General features: G+C 39.1%; 1 protein-coding gene across 1 annotated transcript in view; it reads left to right on the forward strand.

Moving 5' to 3' along the window:
- The window catches only part of MCU (mitochondrial calcium uniporter), a 431,816-nt gene that overhangs the window by 389,349 nt on the left and 23,068 nt on the right, over nt 1–19,399 (forward strand). Inside the window, exon 5 of the mRNA XM_067135316.2 lies at nt 10,902–11,048. Within this exon, the coding sequence (XP_066991417.2) occupies nt 10,902–11,048 (147 nt within the window). The remainder of the gene's footprint in view (nt 1–10,901; nt 11,049–19,399) is intronic.

The following is a 19,399-nucleotide window of genomic DNA, read 5'->3' on the forward strand; positions in this document are numbered from 1 at the left end:
ATTATTCTGATCAAAAATAAACATACGGCGGCCCGATGTAGAACAGACAGTTGCCGTCTTCACTGACTGTTCGTTCCGTTTTCCGCCTGCCAGAAACAAGGGCTAGTACATTTTACAGCTTTATCTTGGAACTTTTTGTGGTACCAACAAAGCCGGCTCTGTGGCGTAAGGGAACGGTCACGGCTTTTAGATCTCCTCTTACTGTGACTCCTGTGTCGGGGCTGGTTACGGGTCAGGGCATCGACTTTCCGTGTCAATTCCTCCATCTGGGCAGCTAAAGTGTTCGGCGCAGCTGTAGCATGTACGACCAAGTGGCTATATGGTGGTGTGGCAGTAGGTGAAAGTTCCAAGATCTTGTCTGCAGGCTCTGCTATATCAGCTAGAGGCATTAGCTGGGCCGCTAATATAGCCTGCAAGTGCTGGGGTAGTCGACGCATGAAAAGTTGTTTTAATATACTTTCGTCATGAAGTGAGCTACCGGCTAATGACTTTAAGTGACGTAAAAACTGTGATGGTTTCCTATCACCGAGTTCTTCGTCACCAAGAAGTTGGCGAACTCGTTGCTCTTCGGATACGGAAAGACGACGGACTAGTTCAAATTTTAGTTTTTCGTAACGTCCTGTGGCAGGGGGGTTAATGACAATGTCTTCTACCTCGGCTATGACCTTGGTGTCAAGCTGTAAAATTACATTATCAAATTTAGTCTGGTCGGCCGTGATGCCTGCGAGCCTGAATCGAGTCTCAGCCTGGGCGAACCAAACAGTTGGTCTGCCATACCAAAACGGTGGTAACTTAGCAGAGCTTTTGGCAACTTGGCCAACATTGTTAAATGTAGCATCGGTACCAGTAGACTCATGCTCCTGGAGCCGGGCTAGTAATGCTTCGTTATGCTCTTGCAAAGGCTTCGTCAAAGCAATAAGTTGTTGGAGTTGGTTCTGTAAGTTGTTATTTTGTTCCTCTAAAGCTTTTAATCGATCCTCCGCCATAATCAAGATGGGTACACAACACAGGGGCAAGAAGAAAAAGAATTCTGAAAATACCGGACAAGATGACAAAGAAGTAGTCCGCCGGGCTGAGTGGTGGCTCAGACGGTTAAGGCGCTGGCCTTCTAACCCCAACTTGGCAGGTTTGATCCTGGCTCAGTCCGGTGGTATTTGAAAGTGCTCAAATACGACAGCCTCGTGTCGGTAGATTTACTGCCACATAAAAGAACTCCTGCGGGACTAAATTCCGGCACCGAAGACCGAAAAAGTAGTTAGTGGGACGTAAAGCAAATAAGATTATTATTGTTATTAAGAAGTAGTCAGAGGTACTAAATATTATACAGGTAAGCCTAGCATATGATAAGAGATTCACAAACATATAAACTATAAGTTAACAAAATAATCTTGCAGATATCACACACTGATTTTGGTTGGTATATGAAAATATTAAGCATAAACCATGGGTTCCAATGTCCATTTTAAGTCTTGAGGAATGTCCATATAGGCTAATACAACTGTATATTATACCTGCAATGTAACAACTTAGAAACCACTAAAAGGCACGATTGCGATTTATATATATAGTACAACAATTCAATCAGTTGTAATGCATAAGAAGTAGGTTATTCTGAAGTACGGTAATTTTACTTGTTTGAATAGCAAATAAGGTAGGCCTATATTATGGAGTACCGTACGGTAGTCTGTATCTTAGGCCTCTACTAGCAAAAAGAGAAAGAAAAGAAAATTTCACAAAATATTGCTGGATTACGTCCATCAATTTAACACCAAGATTGTAACTATGGTTAGAGAACTAGGTACTGTCCATTGTAGGCCTATACATTTCTTTGTGATGTTCGTACAACTTCACAACCAATTTATGTTGTGAATAATTTTGCAATATTCCGGAACAAGTAAAACGTAGGTTATATACATACACGTTTTTAGATGAAATGTTGCGTTCTTGAAGAGTAGCAGATGCGGCGTAACAAAGAGAAACGACGTAAAGTTGCCGCGTGCGGACTGAAGCGATGAGTATCACCGACGACCGTTAGGATTCTGGCGACTGTTTTTGTCGTTTGTCGAACTGGTTTCATACTCGGAAGACGTGGTAGTTCGAATGAAGTAAACATGCCTCTTTGAAATAAAGTGTTGTAACCTACCGTGATCTGTGGTGAAGCACGTGGTCCAAGATAGGTTATGGTATGAGCGTGTTCTCCATACTCGGGGTCACCATTTATGGAGTCTTGGTTGTAGGCGGCTCCACATCGTCCATAAATAAATCAGCCCTCATGGATAATAGATTTATTTACACCACATACAGTTTTAGTACATCTTTGCATGTGAGATAAGTTACCGGTACACTGATTATACCAACGAGACACAAAGAGACGTGATGCTCATGCTCACTCCACGCAGCCGAATGACGCTAGTTTAGCAAGCATCGTGCACAAGGGTGCGTTCTGTATGTGGGGCGAGTTCATTCTTCCCAATGCCGCCACACTAAGGTTACTAACACCTACTGCCACTTATAATCTTGGCACCTACCATCCTAGTCGTATTATATTTAATCAATTGAAAATCGTCATATATCTTTCTAAAATAAAAATCTAAATCTCATTTCTAACTATTCTAGTTCTTAATTATAATTTTGACCTCTTATTCCACATTTAACTCTAAATGAAGTCTCATTTGCCTTGAAAAGTTAAGTGACTCCTTTCAACTTAGTACTATAGCTCAATTATTCAGATGTCAATACTATTCACCACAGCAACATATACATATCATCTATTAATCCATGCACTACCTCTATATGACATTTGTCATGGGATGGGTATTTCCTAACAACGCAACCTTATTTTAGATGTAGCAAGAATCATTTGCTTTAACATATGCGTTTGGGTTAGCCGTGCCTACCTTATCTTACTATATCCCTCGACGATAAATCTAACCATGCACTTGGTTCGTATATCTGATCCAGAAATGGAATATTCGCATTCAGCATCCATCATTACATCACCTCTGCATCTAATTTCATAACAATTCACTTCAATGCCTTCTCATTTCTCCATTAAATTCTGCATATCGTTCAATTCATTCACTAATACTTCTTGACATAACCATCTTTGTAAATATCATAACCTGGTCGGTAGATGCAGAGTGGGTTTCGGCCCTTTGGTTGCGTCCCTTAAGAGGCCATGGCTCGTCCGTGGTCCAACAGCTGTGTACTCTGACCGGCCAACCGAGCAGAGGAAAGTTGGCCACGGCTCTACCGTGGCTCTACGCTTCTGCATTCGGGAGACGTGCCTGGGACACAGTGCTGGACTTTACTCCTGGCCCCACCCGTCGGCTGTCCTGAGAATGGTTTTCCGTGGTTTTCCATTCTCCTGCACTAAGGCGAATGCCGGGACAGTTCATAGTATAGGCCACGGCCGCCCACCTCCTCACCTTCTCTGCACATCTCCTTCACCGTAACAAATCTCCCGGCCTGAGAGATGGCGTCACCGTCTAAGAGGCCCGCCTCCCCCTTCAGGGGAGGAATGAAAATGTTTAGTAGTAGTAGTAGTAGTAGTAGTCGTCATAACCTCTTCTCATATAAAATGTTTCCCACGACATATTAAACTTCATTGACTCTATATTCGCTTCACTGGATCACAGTTCTTCTCTCGGAATATCATTTATCATCTACTATGCCACAATACCTCTTCATGACAAACATCGACAAGGAATAAATCATATTATCTACGTATCCTTTCCATATCATTATCATTACGACGACCAATAAGCATGTTTGAATTCCTAACCCATTTAAGAAATCCATCACATACATAGGCTTCCATTTTGCCGTGTGAAACCTATACTCATCATAAATTCCATAGCTATCATAATACACTCAATATATATATATATATATATATATATATATATACGGTCACTTCTTCAAGGAAATCTGTTAGGAATGTACGAGTTTTCCGGGGATTTTTTGATGATACAGACCACTATCTGATCTGTAGTGAACTAAGTATCTCTAGGCTTAGGGTAGAGAAAGTGAAATCTGTTTGCAAACGAATAAGGGTAGAAAATCTCCAGGATGAGGAAATTAGACAGAAGTACATGGATATGATTAGTGAGAAGTTTCAAACAGTAGACAGTAAGCAGGTTCAGGATATAGAAAGTGAATGGGTGACATACAGGGATGCTGTAGTAGAAACAGCAAGGGAATGCCTAGGAACATCTGTGTGTAAAGATAGGAAGAGGCAAACATCTTGGTGGAATGATGAAGTGAGAGCAGCTTGTAAACGTAAAAAGAAGGCTTATCAGAAATGGCTCCAAACAAGGGCCGAGGCAGACAGGGATTTGTATGTAGATGAAAGAAACAGAGCGAAACAAATAGTTGTTGAATCCAAAAGGAAGTCATGGGAAGATTTTGGTAATAACCTGGGAAGGCTAGGTCAAGCAGCAGGGGAAACCTTTCTGGACTGTAATAAAGAATCTTAGGAAGGGAGGGAAAAAGGAAATGAACAGTGTTTGAGTAATTCAGGTGAACTCATAATAGATCCCAGGGAATCACTGGAGAGGTGGAGGGAATATTTTGAACATCTTCTCAATGTAAAAGGAAATCATCCTGGTGGTGTTGCGAACAGCCAAGCTCATGGGGAGGAGGAAAATGATGTTGGTGAAATTATGCTTGAGGAAGTGGAAAGGATGGTAAATAAACTCCATTGTCATAAAGCAGCAGGAATAGATGAAATTAGACCTGAAATGGTGAAGTATATTGGGAAGACAGGGATGAAATGGCTTCATAGAGCAGTAAGATTAGCATGTAGAGTTGGTAAGGTACCTTCAGATTGGACAAAAGCAGTAATTGCACCTGTCTATAAGCAAGGGAACAGGAAGGATTGCAACAACTATCGAGGTATCTCATTGATTAGTATACCAGGCAAAGTATTCACTGGCATCTTGGAAGGTAGGGTGCGATCAGTCGTTGAGACGAAGTTGGATGAAAACCAGTGTGGTTTCAGACCACAGAGAGGCTGTCAGGATCAGATTTTCAGTATGCACCAGGTAATTGAAAAATGCTACGAGAAGAATAGGCAGTTGTGTTTATGTTTCGTAGATCTAGAGAAAGCATATGACATGGTACTGAGGGAAAAGATGTTCGCTATATTGGGGGACTATGGATTTAAAGGTAGATTATTAAAATCAATCGAAGGCATTTATGTTGACAACTGGGCTTTAGTAAGAATTGATAGTAGAATGAGTTCTTGGTTCAGGGTACTTACAGGGGTTAGACAAGGCTGTAATCTTTCACCTTTGCTGTTCGTAGTTTACATGGATCATCTGCCGAAAGGTATAAAATGGCAGGGAGGGATTCAGTTAGGTGGAAATGTAGTAAGCAGTCTGGCCTATGCTGACGGCTTAGTCTTAATGGCAGATTATGCTGAAAACCTGCAGTCTAAAATCTTGGAACTTGAAAAAAGGTGTAATGGGTATGGTATGAAAATTAGCCTTTCGAAGACTAAATTGATGTCAGTAGGTAAGAAATTCAACAGAATTGAATGTCAGATTGGTGATACAAAGCTAGAAATGTATTTTATGTAAGCTAGAACAGGTCGATAATTTCAAGTATTTAGGTTATGTGTTCTCCCAGGATGGTAATATAGTAAGTGAGATTGAATCAAGGTGTCGTAAAGCTAATGCAGTGAGCTCGCAGTTGCGATCAACAGTATTCTGTAAGAAGGAAGTCAGCGCCCAGACAAAACTATCTTTACATTGGTCCAACTTTCAGACCAACTTTGCTTTACAGGAGTGAAAGCTGGGTGGACTCAGGATATCTGATTCATAAGTTAGAAGTAACAGACATGAAAGTAGCAAGAACGATTGCTGGTACAAACAGGTGGGAACAATGGCAGGAGGGTACTTGGAATGAGGAGATAAAGGCTAATTTAGGAATGAACTCGATGGATGAAGCTGTATGCATAAACCGGCTTCGGTGGTGGGGTCATGTGAGGCGAATGGAGGAGGATAGGTTACCTAGGAGAATAATGGACTCTGTTATGGAGGGTAAGAGAAGTAGAGGTAGACCAAGACGATGATGGTTAGACTCAGTTTCTAACGATTTAAAGATAAGAGGTATAGAACTAAATGAGGCCACAACACTAGTTGCAAATGAAGGATTGTGGTGACGTTTAGTAAATTCACAGAGGCTTGCAGACTGAATGCCGAAAGGCATAACAATCTATAATGATAATGTATGTATGTATGTATGTATATATGTATGTATGTATGTATGCATGCATGTATGTTCTTCAAGATATATTGATTCTAGCACAACTTAACCTTGAAATGCTTAATTCAGAAATTTAACTTCACTGAGTCACTTGATATCTTAAATACACCACAATAACTAACAAATTTATGAGGTTACTACATCCTAACTTAATTAAGAACTATTATTTATTAAACTTAGCTTGTCATTCTCTGCCTTATGTTGGTTTTGTAGCTCTCTGAGCTACAGCTGGTGTCCACCCCTTCATCGGGTTGGTTGGTTGGCCGGTGACATACTCATCTCCAGGTCAATCCAGTGCGAATTTAGCAACATATGTTCATCATCTTCTTTCTTGTGCTAAGTTTAACATGAATAAATCCCGATATGTAAAAGTTCATATCAATGCTTCCAGTAGTCTAAATATCTTGTCAGCGCTCCTCTTATATGCTTGCTTATTGAGCTGACAATTTTCAAAACATTTAATACTGGGTTCAGTGTATTTCCAGTATTATTTCTGCCTTAATTTATGTATGGAATTCAGATAATAATTCCGTTCTCCACTGTTTACTGATCTCTTAATTCTGTTCTCTTGATAAAATTCTTGACTACTTTCTGTCCGCCAATCTCTAATTTCAGTAGCCTTCGACGTTACGTTACGGTCCTTGTCTGACCAGTTGCTTCTCTTATTTAATTTAAATCTTCTTATTTTATGAGGCAATTCTGTTCTTATGTGCTGAATATATTATATTATGCCATATCTTCCTCTCAAGACAAGTAATTTTGGTATCTTTTACTTGAAATTGGCTTATATCTTTCTATTTGTATGCAGCTATTGTCTTCAGTGGCCATCCAGTATCTCGGCAAATTAATTGTGTAATAATAAAATAATATTATCTTGTTTCTTTTTAAACAGTCCACTTGACATTTTAATGTTCTTTACTCACAGCCTTCGAAATTGTGCTCTCTTTTCTTGATCCTGGCCTCCTGTGAACTTTAAATCATAGTTCATTTTATATAATTTTGACTTGCGTGGACTATGCATCTAGTTTGCTGCCATTATATAACATGCCAGAAAATGCGATGGGCACAAATGATATGGTAATAATTGGGGCAGATCTAAACTTGCCTGAAGCTGAATGGAATGTAGCTGCAAGTGAAGCCCATGAACAGTAACTGGCAAATAAGGTAATTTGGGAGGAGTGATTTACATAAGTAGTAAAAGCACCAACTCATCTTAATAACTTACTGGTTGTATTCTTGGTTAAACCATGGTAAATTGTTGATAATACTGAGGTAATTGAAGTGATAGGTGACCGTAAGACTGTAGTAATGGATATAGGACTAGTGCCAAAAAGGCTTAATAAGAGGGTCAAACAAGATAATAAATTGTACAGAAAAACTAAACTTGGACTTACCTTAATCACAATTCAATTTTTGGATAAGTGAAGGGAGTAATGTGGATACACTTCGGCCAACTTTAAGGGAATTATGCGGGAAGGAGAGAAGAGATCCTGTTAGGAAGGGTAAAATGACCTAAGACCCTGTTTATTATACAAAGGAAATAAGGAAATTAAAAAGAAAATATAGAATTGTAAACAGGAAAATCAAAGCAGGTAGGGAGAATAGAGAAACTAGAAAACAGCTAAGAAGGGAACTTAATAGAGTGAAAGCAAAAGAGAATTACATGAATGGCATTCTTCATGAGGTTAATGACCATAAAGGGAAATGGAAAAAGCTTTATTCATATATCAGGAATAATGGTGAGGGAACGGGGGTGAACAGTTTTTAACAGATAATGAGAAAGCAAATCTATTTAGTAGGGAATTCATAGATTCAGTAAAAGATTGTCAGGAGTTGGAATCCAAAACCGAAGGAGAGACACAGAAGGAAATAAGAAGCTTCTCATTCACAAATGAGAATATTTTCAGAGAAATCCAACTGATTTAGCATGGATCAGGGCACATATTATAGAGTATAACAGGCCAGTGCAAATATTCATCAACAAAAGAAAAACACAACAGTGTGCAATATGTCCTGAATAAGTAAATTTTCACGATTAAGTAACCTTGAGTTTTGTGACACGTGCATTTATTGAAATAAAATGCAATTTATGGGTACACATTATTTGCATGTACTTTAAACAACATTTAAATACATAATATAACAGAGAGTGATTTTGATTTAAATATATGATTTAAATTGTTCGGCATTTTTTTTCATTTATGACTATGACAACAAACTAAACGCACAAAATGAAACATATCACTGGTGTACTGCTTCTCCATGGGTCTTTTGGGCTTGTTTATATAGTATTGTGTTAATGTCTGGTACTATCATTTGCCTACTGGCAACGCAAAGCACATTTTAAGTTTTGATAGGTGAGTTTACTTCTGTGTCTAGATTTACAAATCTTCAAAAATGAAAACAGCTGTTCACATAAATAAGTTGATCTGAATATACTTAAAATAGATGCATTACATTTGTGCAGTTTAATGAATCTCTCCCGTGGAAAACGAATAGTCAAACTGTTCTTTCATTTGAGTATCGTAGCTTTAGCTGCAGTTCTGATCTAATAGTGTGCAAATCCACCGAGAAGTGTGTAGCGAATAGAGGTTTGCAAATGATCCAGTTTGTTCGCTCATGCTCATTCGAACCAAGACCAACTACAATATTATGTTGTAGTTGGTCTTGTTCGAACCTCATACCGTATCTCGGTCTACCTTGTGCCGGTTGGCTAGCAGCATGTGGTCTGAGGGAAGGCGACTGATGGCGCTTACAGACAGTATCAACTAAGTTATGATGAACAAACTTTAAGGAGGGAGGCAAGGAAAGTGGCTGACGATAAAATATAAAATGCTGGACACCATGCAAATATTTTAACGAAATACGCATTGAAGTAATGTAATTACAAACTTACTATAAACACTGTGAGTTGAACTGGTCACATTAGTAGACATGGAACATTAACTTGTATTGTCTTTCACATTGTCACAAACATTGATCATTATTGTGTTTTCTGTCTTAGTACAGAATTAATCAAGAGAGCGTCATTTACAATATCTTGGTTAAGCAAGCTACTTTTGTCATTAAGAAAGTTACCAGCTGAACTGAAATTTCTTTCAGTTGCCACATTGGAGGCTGGAATAGACAATATTTCCTTCGCTAGCAGAGCAAATCTTTGGATATTCTGTGCTGTTATTTCTCCGTTTTGCTAGTTGCTTTACGTCGCATCGACACAGATAGGTCTTAGGCGACGATGGGCAGGAAAGGGCTAGGAGTGGGAAGGAAGCGGCCGTGGCCTTAATTAAGGTACAGCCCCAGCATTTGCCTGGTGTGAAAATGGGAAACCACGAAAACCATTTTCACTCCATTATGCAAAGGGATCCTCATCAGAAAGACGATCTTTTAATAAATACGTTACTGTAGTAAGAATATCAGCAACGTTTATTCGTCCATACTCTGAGCCCACATTAAGTCATTTTTGACATAGATCTAGGAGTAGGAACCTAATACCGAAACAACCGTAAAGGTACAGAGATCTGTTGCACACATTTTGACACACTTTTTTTTTTTACGTCTGACTGACACAGATAGGTGATGTTTGGGTCACGTAGCTATCGGCTTGCATTCGGGAGATAGTGGGTTTGAACCACACTGTCGGCAGCCGTTTTCCATGGTTTCCCATTTTCACACCAGGCAAATGCTAGGGCTTACCATAATTAAGGCTACCGTCACTTCCTTCCCATTCCTAGGCCTTTCCTCTCCTATCGTAGCCATAAGACCTCTCTGTGTCGGTGTGACATTAAGCAAAAAAAAAAAGTGTTTTTAACCAAAAGATTGTGGAAGCCTTAGTCACAAATACTTATTTTCTACCTGTGGCAAAGGACTTCTCTTTCAACCTGAACTTACAGTATATTCCCCACACTGTGAACAGATACCTTAACCACTTGCATTAGGATGGCATGTGTATGAGTTAGGTAAAGAATCAGGTCATTGCTTATGAATGACTGTCTTTCATGGAAGCTCAGATGGTTGAGGCGCTGGCCTTCTGACCCCGAAGTGGCTCAGTCCGGAGGTATTTGAAGGTACTCAAATATGTCAGCCTCATGGCGGTAGATTTACTAGCACTTAAAAGAACTACTGCGGCACCTCGGCATCTCCGAAAACCGTCAGAAATAGTTAGTGGGACGCAAAATTATTATTATTATTATTATTATTATTATTATTATTATTATTATTATTATTATTATTATTATTATTATTATTATTATTATTATTATTATTATTATCATCATCATCATCATCATCATATTAGCATCAGAAACCTGACAGTCCAAATTTACAAGAGACCAGGAATGTCTTTATTCTAATATTTCCCTTTACTCTACAGATTTGTCTTCTATTCTTCTTCTATGCCATTATATTATTTATTGATAGACTGATACTCTAAGTTTAGTGAAATGTTTATCTTGGCTCCTTCCTTTGCAAGGTGACTTCTCTTTTATATGTCTTCAAGGTAGTAAGAATTTTAAAAGTATATTATCTTAAATATGCATTTGATTCTAATTGATAATACTACGTAATATTAAGTTATAATGTAAATTAATTCAGTTGGTTATAAATGGCATTTAAAATGGTGGCTGTTTTTATAGGAGGAGCTGCATAAGTTGTCGGATGTGCGCAACTTGGTGAATCAGCTGTATGAGGCTCTCAATGTGGAAGAGCATCAGCTGAAGAAAGAACGAGAGCTGTTAGTCAAGTTAGAGGAGCTCAAAGTTGCACTTGAACCACTTGAGGAGGTAAGAGATACTTCAGGTTTGTTTCATTTCTTCCATTGTTCCCAAGACATGTGTAACTTAAGTTAGCATTCTCCAAGGTACTTTCGTATGAATCATGTTGTACAGGTATCATCTTTACTCTATCATATTATTTGATTTCAAGATGACAATGGCAGTCCTTCAGCAGAAACTCACCTTGTTATCATCCTGCCCCTGGCTTCATCAGATCAGAAATTTTCAAATCTCAGTTGTTCAGTTTGCCCTACGTGACTTACCAGTTTATCTGTGTTACCGCAGGTGAAATACCACGGCGGTTTTTAGAAGATGCTGATAAACTTGTTAAGAGTACACTAAAGGAGATCTTATCCCTTCCTACTGACACTCCGGATTCTATGATTTACTCAGATAAATGGCACAAAGGGTTAGGTGTTTATAAGGCAAGTTGGAAAGCCTTGCTTCAGAATATAAACAGCTGCAACATTCTGAAACGGGAGGGGAACCAATATATTGAAGCCACTAGAAATCTAGATGAAGAAATTAATAGATGCTTAACTGAGTTGAACATAAATGATAAAACTGAGGATATGAAGAACAGGCACAGTGAGTATAACACCAAGAAACTCAGAAATAAATTACGAGAATCTGAATTTGAGAAATGGTGCCAGTTGAGAAGCAATGGTCAGGGAGTATGTGTGTACAAGGAGTTCCCTCCTGCAAACCGCTGGGTTAGAAACCACGATGGCCTTTCTAGCACGGAGTGTAAAGATGTGCTGAAAATGGCATGTAATGTTGACCTGTGAGAGCTGTACCAGGAAGGTCCCTTGATGGTAACCACTGCAGAAGATGTAGTGAGACTGAAACATTACCTCACGTCTTGGGTTCCTGTGCCTTCAGTGAAGCTTTTCAAAACACCAGACATCACAACATCAGGTCGTCCATAGCACAGATGCTCCGTGAGAAAGGATTTCAAGTGCTTAAGTGGTAAAGGCAGCACGAGAAGGATATGATTGCCATTAAAGAGAAGAAAAGCTCTATACCCCACAGTAAGATTTGAAATGCACTCTGACCAACCAGACGAAGTGAACCGAGAAAAGAAGTCTATCTACCTGCCTACAGTGCAGTATTATAAGAATAAATACGAGCTGGATGACGTAGAAGTGAAGGGTCTCATGATCGGTGCGAGAGGGACAGTCCCTAAGAAGATGATAGAGCTGATGAAGACTTTCATCATCAGTACCAAGGAGTTCATCGACTGTGGGCTGAAAGCGCTCCAGGGTTCTCTTTTAATACTCAGGCACCACTTATATTGGCCATACTGAGACATAATTTTACTTTTTTATTTTTGAATGAAATTGTTTTTGTGTATTCTTTGTCTTAGGCAGCCTCCGAGTGGCAGAAGATTTTGAAAATAAAATAGAATTCCTATTAGTGTAGAAGTAAACACACCGAGCTCGATAGCTGCAGTCGCTTAAGTGCAGCCAGTATCCAGTAATCAGGAGATAGTGGGTTCGAACCCCACTGTCGGCAGCCCTGAAGATGGTTTTCCGTGGTTTCCCATTTTCACACCAGGCAAATGCCGGGGCTGTACCTTAATTAAGGCCATGGCCGCTTCCTTCCAATTCCTAGGCCTTTCCTATCCCGTCGTCGCCGTAAGACATATCTGTGTCGGTGCGACGTAAAGCAAATAGCAGAAGGAAAAAAAAAAGTAAACAGCCTGTGCAAACCGTATATCACCTGATCAACTCATGGTCTTAATCACAAAGCAGAAACCAGTCTAGCTTAAGCCAGCAAGGAGAACAGATGTGTCGTATGGTATGTGCCGGTTGAGTGGAGTGAAGAAGGAGTGGGGGAGCGGACAGGTCAAGTGGAGTGTGAGGAGGAAGCTCGGAAGATAATTGGTATTGAGCAGTACAGAGTCACTACTGGGAGATGGCAGGGAAGAATGAAGAAGGGAATAAGGAATGTAATGTAGAGATGGGAGTGGAGGAGGAGATGCTGTTAGTGGCAGTGGTGGTCACTGTACTGCTGGTTATTGGAGGAGTGGAGGTAAAGTCAGGTCCATGGAGTAGTAGCAACATGAGCTGGGAAGACATAGAAGTTATAAGGAAGGTGGTAAAGGAGGTAGTGGAGGAGTTATGCCCGTTTGATCAGTTAAAAAAGATGCTACAGGAGCAAGTCCAGGAGCACGAAAAGACGAGGCAGTGGATCCAGGATTACATGAAAGATACTAAGGCAGAGATGGAAGATAGTGAGAGAGAAATGGTGTCACTAAGGGAGAAAATAAAAAATATGGAAGAGGAGGTGGTAAATTTGAAGAAAGAAATAGCAGTCTACAATCTGGATCATAAGAAGAAATCCATATTTATTTATTTTCATTGCTGCCACAGCTGACATTGTACAAAGAGTAGATTCAGAAAATGTCAATATTCTCATGTATGCAGATGACATGGTTCTGACATCAACTTCTCAGTTGGATTTGCAGACTACTTTTAATAACATTACAAAATGGTCAGAAGAGAACCAGCTGAGGTTAAATGAAAATAAGACTGTCTCTTTGACCTTCACAAAAGGAGGAAAACGGGGAACATTCTTATTCAATAACCAGCAACTGAAGTCAGTCACAAATTTTAAGTACCTAGGAGTCACTTTTCAAACACCGGGGAACGTGTTCTCTTTACATGTAAAGGACAGACTAAATGCTGCTATAAAATCCATTAACAACATCAAATCTTTGAGCCATCTGTCACTTTCATGTGCCATCGAGTTATTTCATCTTAAGGTTAGTCTTGTAGCCACCTATGGATTGGAAAATATATGGATATATCTAGGAAAGAGACAGTTACATAGTATAGAGAAGGTGAAAGCATTCTATTTAAAGAAAGTGTTTTGCCTATCAAAATACACTCCATCATGCCTCATATACCAGCTGTTGAGGGGATTATTCTCTATGGAAGAGTTGCGTTTGAAACTACTGCTGCCGGCTACCCCAGCATATAAGGAACTCCTACAAGAGCTTCAACAAAAAAGGGACAGCATATGGTGGGACTTTTACCAATGTGATGCGATGATCAACCGCAACTGGACTCAGGGAGGCTATGAGTTGAGACACGTTGTGACCAGACTCTCAGTCCATGGGTTTCACCACCCTGTGAGTTTCCATGTGCCAAGTCCGGACTGCAGATGCAAAAGATGCGGCGAACTTTGTGAACGCTATCACGTACTTAAATATGAACTGAGAAGAGAATCCTTAACAAAATTCTGTACAGACGATTGTTCATAAGAATTTTGTTCATGCACATTTGTGCGCAATAAAACATTTATTTACGGGGTGGAGGAAGAAAAGACAGAAGCTAAAGTGGACATTATTTACAAAGTGGTAGATGTCATTTAAAAAAAGATGAAAAATAACTTTAGTGAGGTCGATATAGATAATGTTGAGAGGGTAGGCAAGGTGAGAGGGCACAGATCTATAAAAGTGTCGCTGCTATCTTCATTGATGGCAGATATAGAGACAAGGAACGCTGGTAATCTACGGAGTGAGAAAATTGGGATTAAGAGGGATTTGGGAAGAGAGGAGAATATGAATTTCAAAATTTTGAAGAAACATTTTGTGAGAGCAAAACTGCAGGGGTTGAGGGTGTATATTATGGGCCATATACTGGTGGTGAGCTATGGGAATTGGACTTGAAATTGGACAGTGACGAAACTGAAAGCATTGGAGGAGAGTTTGAAGCAAGAAGAAATCAGCAGGGCAGATCAGGCTGTGCATAGCAACAAGAGAAGAGCACCGAGCAGTAGTGATATCATCAAAGTGGTCTTAGAAGGAATCAGGGAAGCAGCAAATGAGCTGAGGGTGGAGGCCTGTGTGAGGGAAGAAATGAGGATACAGGGAATGAAGGTGGGAGAGGAAACACAAGAAATGCCAAGTGGTCATAAACGAAGTGAAACTAATGGTTTGAGGGAAGAAGCAGAAGTAAGAGGGGCCTTGGCTAAAGGGAGAAGCTTGAGCTGAAAGGAACTATGGGATAAGAAGTGTAAGTGATGAAGGTGCAGTGACAAGAGGTAAAAAGGACTAGTAGTAGTAGTAGTAGTAGTAGTAGTAGTCTGGTTTGCTTTTGAAATGTTTAGTGAATTGAATGTAACTAAGGTAATTTGAAATTGATTTGGGAGTGTTAAGTATATGTGAATGATGAGTAGGTGGCATGAGAGGGATGAGAATTTGTAAGGACTAGTGAATTTATTGTGGAGTTAGATTGTGATTATATTTATTGATATGTTTAGTGATTTGAGTGTAAATAAGGTCATTTGGAATTGATATGGAGGGTAAAGTAAGTATATGTGAAGGTTGAGTTGGTGGCATGAGAGGATCGAGAAGTTGTAATGATTAGTGAATTTAATGTGGAGTTTGATTGTGGCTATCTGGTGGTAAGGTAAGAATGATGATAAAGGGGAGAGTGTGTCTGTTAAGGGTAGTTGAAAGGAATAGTAAATAGTGAAGATAAGAGAGATCATGAATAAGAGGCTGAGTTGGTGGTAGGAGATTGGAAAGTGTGGAGTTAGATTGTGATTATATTTATTGAAATGTTTAGTTAATTTGAGTGTAATTAAGATAAGTTGGAATTGATTTGGAGGGTAAAGTATATGTGAATGATGAGTTGGTGGCATGAGAGGGTTGGGAATTTGTAATGATTAGTGAATTTAGAGTGAAATTAAATTTGGAAGAGTGATTATTTGAATGATAAGAGTTTGATATGGATGGATATGAGATTGGAAAGTTTGATGATATATTTTTTTGGAATGAAGGTCGCTAAGAGTGATTAGACGTGATGGCAGAATTTAATTGTGGAATTTGATTGTGATTAATTTGAATTGAAGAGTGATTAGTTGATGAGATGAGAATTTGAAATGTGATTGACGTGAAAGTAAAGTGTGAGATTGTGATTATATTTATTGAAATGTTTAGTGATTTGAGTGTAATGAAGTTAATTTGGAATTGATTTGGAGTGTTAAGTATATAAGGTAATTTCGGGTGATGACTGCTAGGAGGAATTAATTATATGCTGGAACGAGAAGAGTTTATTTTGGTGAGGTAGTTAAGTAATGGCGTTTAGTAATTAGGAAGTAGTTCACATTAAAATGCTAAGTAAAGAGCTTATGGCACACCAGCATGACAGGTGATGTAATGCTAGAGCTGGGTGTGCAACCTGAGGAGGTCAGCAGCGAGGACAGTGTACGGTCTGGAATGTGCTAGCTTGTGAGCCCAGCCGGAAGAGAAATGAAGGTTTTTAAACTACATGTGCCATTTGCTGATGTTCTTTTATTTTACTCCATTTTATTGTTTGTTGTTTATCCTGTTGCCGAATTGACATGGCCATTGATCTCCGATAAGGAGTTGTTCATGGGTCATATGACAGTGTCAGTTGTTCATTTTATCTTAATTTATTCTGGCTTATAGGCTGGATATTGTTATTTTTCTCATTTAACAGATCAATTGGGTAATTTACTGTAGATCTGGAGGAAAATAATAATAAAGATTATCAGATTATCACAAAGCAGAAAGAGGTCGTTTGAAGAGCGAAGCATATATATCTGAAGACAAAAATCTAGGTTGGTGGATAAAAACTCATAAAGACCGTCAGCAAGTACTCGTGATATTCATGTGAAAGGATAGACAGATTCTGATAAAATATCACATTTATAGATTTGTTAGTATTCATACCAATTTCATGTTACTCAGACCGATCATGTGTTTCTCCAAACAGATTTTGTACATCTTAAGCATTACTAATACTGTTTATGTTATGAATATTGTTTATTTACTCTCCATTGATAAAACAATCATTATCTGTAATTTCTAATGCAGTAGGCTACTTAATGTACATAGATCAGTCACTACTGAACTGCATTTAGGGCAGTCATCCAGGTGGGAGATTCTCTATCTGTTATTTTCCTAGCCTTTTCTTAAATGATTTTGAAGAAATTGGAAATTTATTGAGTATCTCCCTTAGTAAGTTATTCCAATCCCTAACTCTCATTCCTATAAATGAATATTTGTCCCAATTTGTCCTCTTGAATTCTAACTTTACCATCATATTGTGATCTTTCCTACTTTTAAAGTCACCCGCTCAAACTTGTTCGTCTACTGATGTCATACCACGCCATCTCTCCACTGACAGCTCGGATCATACCACTTAAAGTAAATTTATTATTCCACCTATACCACTTAGTCGAGTAGCTCGTCTTCTTTCTCCCAAGTCTTCCCAGCCCAAATTTTACATTTTTGTAACACTACTCTTTTGTCTGAAATCACCCAGAACAAATTGAGCTGCTTTTCTTTAGGATTTTTTCAGTTCTTGAATCAAGTAATCCTGATGAGGGTCCCGTACACTGGAACCATAATCTATTTGGGGTCTTACCAGAGACTTGTATACCCCCTGTGGATGGGGGACGCAGACAAAGAATACACCCATGGTATCCCCTGCCTCTAGTGAGAGGCGACTAAAAGGAGCGACCAAGGGATGACTGTATTAGAACCATGAGACTACTTGTAATTAGTGCCACCTCGTGGGGAACACCATGGGTCGCTTTTACTTGCACGTAATACCACTATGTTAGGTACAAAATAGGGTTGGATTAGTAGCAACAGAGTGCACTGTCGGCTTTTACAGTACCTGTGATTAGTTCTACTATATGAGCGACACCATGGTTCTGGTTTGCCTATGATTAGGATCCACTATGTGAGGAACACCACTGGAAGTACGAGTCTCTGTGGTTAGTATACTTATGTGACGAACACCATAGGTTTGCGTTGCCTGTAAATGGCGCCGCAATGTGCGAAACACCATAGGTCTGTGTTACATGTGCAAATTTCATTATCTGTGAGTAGTACCATAATGTGTGGAATACCACGAGTCTACAGTACTTTTGATTAGTACCGCAACAGAACAAATACCATAGTTCTAGTTTCTTAGCGATAAGTATATGATATAAAAATAATATAGAAGCCTCCACCTTATCAATACAATGTTTATTTACAAGGTGCAGTAAATTCAGTACCGGTTTCGACCCCTATGGGGTCATCCTCAGCTGTTATACATTAAATCGGTTTCAAAAACATCACATAAGGACTAATGTCTTCATATCACTGACCCAATTTGAAAGATCATGAAAAAGTAAATATAACAGTAGTATAATGGATCTTTTCTCATTGACTAGAAAATTGCTTGTTATGTAAAGCGTCATCTCATTGTAGCCTGAGTCTAGTAAACATCAAATAAAGTTTACAACGGTATACCATTATGAGCGGCCGATGGCGTGGATTTTGGACCCCCTTTAGGCTACAAGAATCATTGATTCAATATTGTGCTATAGAAGCAGTCCCTTGGTCAGTAATACTATTGTTTTATGTCAGTTTCTGTGAATGTGAGGCATTGCAGGTCAGACCCACTGATTGTTTTAAATTCATATCCATCCATTCATACTTCATCCTCACGTTTTGAATTCTGGTCACTGGAGGATTTTGGACTTTTAATTTGTCATTCCATTTCATCTCATTTTGTACCATTAGGGGCCGATGAGCTAGATGTTATGCCCCTTTAAACAATAAGTATCATCAGAGACTTGTATGCCCTCTCCTTTACATCCTTACTACAACCCCTAAACACTCTCATAACCATGTGTAGAGATCTGTACCCTTTATTTATAATCCCATTTATGTGATTACCCCAATGAAGATCTTTACTTACATTAACACCTAGGTACTTATAGTGATCCCCATAAGGAACTTTCACCCCATCAATTCAGTAATTAAAACTGAGAGGACTTTTCCTATTTGTGAAACTCCCAACCTGACTTTTAACCCCGTTTATCATCATACCATTGCCTGCTGTCCATCTCACAACGTTATCGACGTCATTTTGCAGTTGCTCACAATCTTGTAACTTATTTATCACTCTATACAGAATAACATCACCTGCAAAAAGCCTTATCTCAGATTCCACTTCTTTACTCATATCATTTATATATACGAGAAAACATAAAGGTCCAGTAATACTGCCTTGAGGAATTCCCCTCATAATTATTACAGGGTCAGATAAAGCTTCGTCTACTCTAATTCTCTGAGATCTATTTTCTAGAAATATAGTAATCCATTTAGTCACTCTTTTGTCTAGTCCAATTGTACTCATTTTTGCCAGTAGTCTCCCATGATCCACCCAACCAAATGTCTTAGACAGGTCAGTCGTGATACAGTCCATTTGACCTCCTGAATCCAAGATATCTGCTTTATCTTGCTGGAATCCGACAAGTTCAGTTTCAGTGGAATAACCTTCCCTAAACACAAAATGCCTGCTATCAAACCAGTTATCGATTTC

Source organism: Anabrus simplex, chromosome 1 (assembly GCF_040414725.1).
Source record: "Anabrus simplex isolate iqAnaSimp1 chromosome 1, ASM4041472v1, whole genome shotgun sequence".
NCBI lineage: Eukaryota > Metazoa > Arthropoda > Insecta > Orthoptera > Tettigoniidae > Anabrus > Anabrus simplex.